At 50.6% G+C, this 6,000-nt stretch overlaps 1 protein-coding gene across 1 annotated transcript in view; it reads right to left on the bottom strand.

Moving 5' to 3' along the window:
* Positions 1-1,198: 1,198 nt before the first annotated feature.
* Positions 1,199-6,000, bottom strand: part of LOC104301092 (mucin-5B) — a 75,327-nt gene continuing 70,525 nt past the window's right edge. Inside the window, exons 44-47 of the mRNA XM_054171881.1 lie at positions 4,614-4,742; positions 3,634-3,673; positions 2,290-2,413; positions 1,199-1,373 (exon numbers count right to left, since the gene is read on the bottom strand). Of these exons, the coding sequence (XP_054027856.1) occupies positions 1,199-1,373; positions 2,290-2,413; positions 3,634-3,673; positions 4,614-4,742 (468 nt within the window). The remainder of the gene's footprint in view (positions 1,374-2,289; positions 2,414-3,633; positions 3,674-4,613; positions 4,743-6,000) is intronic.

Raw genomic sequence — 6,000 nt, 5'->3', positions numbered from 1 at the left:
ATAGCCATGTATTGGTAGTGAGACTGAACATCCACCTGACACATGGCTCCCAGCTCAATGTCAGCAAGTGATAAAGGCTGCCAGTGAGAGGACAACTCACCATGGGGTGTAAATGGAGTCATTCTGTAGTGCATCTGTAGAGCATGGCTTTACACTCCTGTGCAGAAGGGGGAAAGCACCTTGCTTTCCTACAGCCAGTGACCCAGAGTCACAACAAAAGGAGATTCAGGTCCTCTGGGGAGAACACCACAAATGTGCCCCTGAGCCAAGCCTTGCCTCTCTGACTGAACCACAGTGACCAAGGTCCCACTTGTAAAGGCCTGGAGCCCTCAATATAGGAAGGATGTGGACCTGATGGAGTAGGTCCAGAGGAGGGCCACAAAAATGATCAGGGAGTGGGAGCAGCTCTGCTGCAAGGACAGGCTGAGGGAGCTGGGGCTGTTCAGCCTGGAGAAGAGAAGGCTCTTGAGAGACCTAATAGCAGCCTGCCAGTACCTAAAGGGAGCTACAGGAAGGATGGAGAGAAACTGTTTGCAAAGGTCTGCAGTGAGAGGATAAGAGGCAATGGCTTCAAACTAGAGAAGAGCAGACTTAGACTGGATATCAGGAAGATGTTCTTCACTGTGAGGGTGGTGGAACACTGGAACAGTTTGCCCAAGGAGGTGGCTGAGGCCCCATCCCTGGAGATATTCCAGGTGAGGCTGGACAGGGCTCTGGGCAACCTGATCTAGTGGAGGATGTCCTTAGTGACTGCAGAGGGGGTTGTATTGGATGATCTCTGGAAGTCCCTTCCAACCTGGACCATTCTATGAGTCTATAAAGGAAATAAAGTGATGGTTGTGGTTGTGCTTTTCCAATGCACACTTTCATCAGGCTGGACTTCTGAAAGGCAGCAGCTGTCTCCAGAGTGTCTTGTGATAAGCTGGGCTTATGCACCACTGTGGGATTAATGATGTTAGCCACCTTGCCCCCTTTGCAGCACCACTGAGACAGGAGAACAGCTCCACTTTGAAATGCAGTTTATTCAAACAACAGAGTGAAGTCTTCAGCTGATTTCCATAACTGCATGTGACACCAGAGGGAAAAAGCACAAGGGAGATGTATGGTCATGTGAAGGTTACTCACTGTTTCATTTCTAAACTACTCACTTGCTAGGGAAGCACTGCATGGGAGCTGAAAAGCTTCCCTTACTTTATGCTCATGTTCTGCTCTTTGGGCATTGAGTTTCCACACACCCACATTCATCTACATGCACATATGTGTACTGGATTCTCTTTTGCTCAGGGCAAACCAGCTCCATCTTCACTACATGACTCCTTTTCTCGTGGCAGCAAATGCATTTGTGTTCCATCGCACTGGCCTCGAAGGAATACCTACAGGAAGCAGATTGGCATGTCACTCTGCTGCCTTCTCAAACTGACCTGCAGCTACTGCTGCAAATAGAGGCACTTCTAAGGAGCAGAGGTACAACAGTGCCTATTTTCCTGCTTAGGCTTAGGAGTCTTCCCTCAGGATGTTACAAGCCACACAGGGCTGGGTCTTCTGAGAGCGCTGGGGAAAATCCCACTCTCTTCAGTGGGGTTTCAGGGAGAAGAGAGGAGGGAGAAGAGAGGAGGGAGAAGAGAGGAGGGAGAAGAGAGGAGGGAGAAGAGAGGAGGGAGAAGAGAGGAGGGAGAAGAGAGGAGGGAGAAGAGAGGAGGGAGAAGAGAGGAGGGAGAAGAGAGGAGGGAGAAGAGAGGAGGGAGAAGAGAGGAGGGAGAAGAGAGGAGGGAGAAGAGAGGAGGGAGAAGAGAGGAGGGAGAAGAGAGGAGGGAGAAGAGAGGAGGGAGAAGAGAGGAGGGAGAAGAGAGGAGGGAGAAGAGAGGAGGGAGAAGAGAGGAGGGAGAAGAGAGGAGGGAGAAGAGAGGAGGGAGAAGAGAGGAGGGAGAAGAGAGGAGGGAGAAGAGAGGAGGGAGAAGAGAGGAGGGAGAAGAGAGGAGGGAGAAGAGAGGAGGGAGAAGAGAGGAGGGAGAAGAGAGGAGGGAGAAGAGAGGAGGGAGAAGAGAGGAGGGAGAAGAGAGGAGGGAGAAGAGAGGAGGGAGAAGAGAGGAGGGAGAAGAGAGGAGGGAGAAGAGAGGAGGGAGAAGAGAGGAGGGAGAGTCACACTGCTAGTGACTGCTCTCTTGCACACCCAGTTTCCCAACCACGTCTTTTCGAGCAGCAGGAAGGGGACAAACAGCTACAGCCCACTGTTGAGAGGCACCCAGAGAGACCAGGCATGGGGGAGGACAGAGAGATGGTTGCACTTACACAGAGTAGGTGCTGCAGGTCCCTTCACAAAAGGGCACTGGGACAGGAGCGACGGACTTGCAGTTCTTGTAGGTGATAACCTGCTCCTTGATGTCACGCTTGCACTTGTGTGGCAGGTCGATACCTGCGTGGGAGAGCATCTCTGTTAGACCTCCTCAGACTGGGAAGTGAAGTTTTGAAAGGTCTCTGCTAGGAAACCAAGGGCAGATCATCCCACTAAAACATATTACAGGTCAAGTGCACAAGCAGGCATGCAAATGTGCGTGCAAAGAGGCAGTAATCCAGCAAAGCAATTTCCATCTGTTTGTGTACTAGCTTAAATGGAAAGCTGGGGACATGCTCATGTGAGGATACTGATGAACCAAGACCCAAAGGAGACACAAAAGGTTTCATTAGTTTAAAATTGTTGTAAATTATATTTGTGACTGGAACAGAATCACAGAATTGTCAGGGCTGGAAGGGACCTCAAGGTTCAGCCAGCTCCAACCCCCTGCCATGGGCAGGGACACCTCACACCACAGCAGGTTGCTCACAGCCACATCCAGCCTCCTGCAAAAACCTCCAGGCAGGAGGCTTCCACCACCTCCCTGGGCAACCTGTGCCAGGCTCTCACCACCCTCATGGGGAACAACTTCTTCCTAACATTCAATCTCAATCTACCCATTTCTATTTCTTTTTTCCATTCCCCCCCCAGTCCTATCACTCCCTAACACCCTCAAAAGTTCCTCCCCAGCATTCCTGTAGCCCCATTCAGATATTGGAAGGCCACCAGAAGGTCTACTTGGAGCCTTCTCCTCTCCAGACTGCACAACCCCAACTCCCTCAGTCTGTCCTCATAGCAGAGGTGCTCCAGCCCTCTGCTCATCCTCGTGGCCCTTCTCTGGACACCTTCCAGCACTTCCAGATCCTTCCTGGAAGAGAAGCTCCAGAACTGGACACAGAGCTCCAGGTGTGGTCTCACCAGTGTGGAGTAGAGGGGGAAAACCAACAACCTATGATATCTTAGTGCATGCTACAGGGGAGCCTTCTGGCCTTACTTGAAGAGCCTTCTTCCTAACATCCAATCAGTTTCCAGATGGAAGAACACAAAGCATGTTTTCTACAGGTGCAACACAAACTAAGAGCATTTCAGTGATTTGAAAACACTGAAACAGAGGTTGAGGAATGTGCTCATTGGAAGAGTGAAGCAGATCTTTAGCCTCAGCTGTGAGGTACAAAACAAGTCTGCTACTGTGAGAAAAGTCTTCCAGTGAGTGGAAAACTTCATCCTCTCAGTGCAGGCAGAAACAGGGCTATGAGCAGGGGAGAACCTAAGAGTATGGAAGCAGTGAATAATGCACTCACATGTCTTACAACAGCCATCTGAAGTCACATCCACTGTCCCCTGGATAGAAAGCAAACCATCAGAAGGGTTCAGATGCACATGTTGCTAAGCAGTTAGTAACAGCAATGAGAGTTCAGGTCTGTCTCCTCAGCTCCAACCAACACAGGGTCCTGGTCAGACCTATTTATGTCCTGATTCTGTATCAAACTGCTTGACAGTAAATCCAGCCAGGAATGGAGTGAAACGTCATAGAACTCTGTAGCATCTCACACACCAGATAAGGCATCCTGTAGCACATCCCTGACCTTATATTCCAACCTGGTTAATTCTATTCTACTCCATTCCATTCCATTCCATGCCATTCCATTCCATTCCATTCCATCCTATTCTATCCAAGCCAGCACACACACACACATGAAAAACAGCCCCAGAGAATGACAGCTGCTCCTGGAACTGAGCAGCCAGACCTGTATGGCTCATGTCTCAAAGCCCACTCAACAGCTATCCTTGTCCCTGCTTTGGTTTCCAGATCTGCTGAGAAGCCCCACAAGCCTTCCAATCGCTGCTGGAAACCACTCTCAGGTGAAAGCTGGGGCATGAGTGCTACTCCTTGCTCCTTTGTGTACCAACCAGTTGCTTAGTGATGCTCCATAGGTCAGCAGACAGCATTCAACTGCTCCCCTGAGGAGCTGTGGGGAGTTACCATTTGCTCAGTTGCATTTCCCAACAGGGTGGTTTCTCAAGTGACAAACCCCACACCCACTTTGTTGCCCCAAGAAACTTTCAAGTTCCAGCACTAATCCTGCAATAATTGTTTCCAAGCAGTTTTGTTTTACTCCCAGGGGACACTCCATTCAGGACTGAATAGGCACCTTGCCTTCAAACAAGGAGGATCACCTCAGAAAGACCAGGAAATACTGCTTGGCTCATTCAAAACAGTAATGAAAACCCCCAGGGCTCCTTCCAGGAGTCTTTTTATCATTCCCTGCAAAATACTTACTGGGACACAGTTTGATTCTTCAAAGGGCAGGCAGACCTTTACTGTACTTGTCAAGGAAAAGTGGCCTCCTGATTCAGTGCAGGTGTACTGGGTGCAGTTGTCATATGGAGCTTTATAACTCTTTCCAACCTGAGTGAAAACAGGGGAAAAAAATCCTCAACTCAATAAAGTAGAGCAGGAAAAATAGAATAAGGAACCAGGAGCACAAAATCACAGAATTGTCAGGGCTGGAAGGGACATCAGAGACCATCCATCTCTAACTGCCCTGCCATGGCCAGGGACACCTCACACCACAGCAGGTTGCTCACAGCCACCTCCAGCCTGGCTGCAAACACCTCCAGGGATGAGGCTTCCACCACCTCCCTGGGCAGCCTGTGCCAGGCTCTCACCACCCTCATGGGGAAGAACTCCTTCCTCACATCCAATCTCAATCTCCCAGCTTCCACATTTGCTCCATTCCCCCCAGTCCTATCACTCCCTGACACCCTAAAAAGTTCCTCCCCAGATTTCTTGTAGCCCCCTGCAGATCCTGGAACACAAGAAGGTCTCCTCAGAGCTTTCACCTCTCCAGACAGAACAACCCCAGCTCTCTCAGTCTGTCCTCATAGCAGAACACCTCCAGCCCTCTGCTCATCCTTGTGACCCTGCTCTGGACACCTTCCAGCCCCTCCAGATCCTTCCTGGAACAGAGGCTCCAGAGCTGGCCCCAGAGCTGCAGCTGTGGTCTCAGCAGAGTGGAGCAGAGGGGCAGAATCCCCTCCCTGGCCTGCTGGCCACACTTCTCTGGCTGCAGCCCAGGCTCTGCTTGGCTCTCTGGGCTGCAAGTGCTCACTGCTGGCTCACGTTGAGCTTCTCAACCACCAGCACCCTCAAGGCCTCTTCTTCAGGGCTGCTGTCAAGCCAGTCCCTGCCAGCCTATATTGGTGCTCAGCATTGCCCTGACCCAGCTGCTTAGCCTGTGGCTACACAAGGCCATGCTCACAGGAGCTGATCTGTTCCTTGGGTTTGTTACCAAGTCACATTCACACTACAGAAGCTGTGCCCTTTTTCTGCCTCAGCAAGTTCAGAAGTGGTGGTGGAACATCTCCACCAGGTTGCTTCCACTGTCCAGCCTTGTACCTCCAGGGCAAGACAGTCACACCATGTCCAGATCAGAGCAGTGTGACATGAAGCTAGCTCATGTCTCTGCAAGAGCAGTGTTACATCATGTCACCAGCCCCTCAAAATTCTTCCTCTCTGTTGCATGTCAAGAGGATGGGGGTAAGATGATTTCCATCCCTTCCAGAATAGAATAGAATAGAGTCCAACCTAGAGTAGAATAAAGTCATCAAGTCCAACCTATCACCCAACACCATCTGATCAACTAAACCATGGCACCAAGTGCCTC

This window comes from Dryobates pubescens, chromosome 22, assembly GCF_014839835.1.
Source record: "Dryobates pubescens isolate bDryPub1 chromosome 22, bDryPub1.pri, whole genome shotgun sequence".
NCBI classification, from domain to species: Eukaryota; Metazoa; Chordata; class Aves; order Piciformes; family Picidae; genus Dryobates; species Dryobates pubescens.
This window is presented reverse-complemented; position numbering and strand designations above follow the sequence as displayed.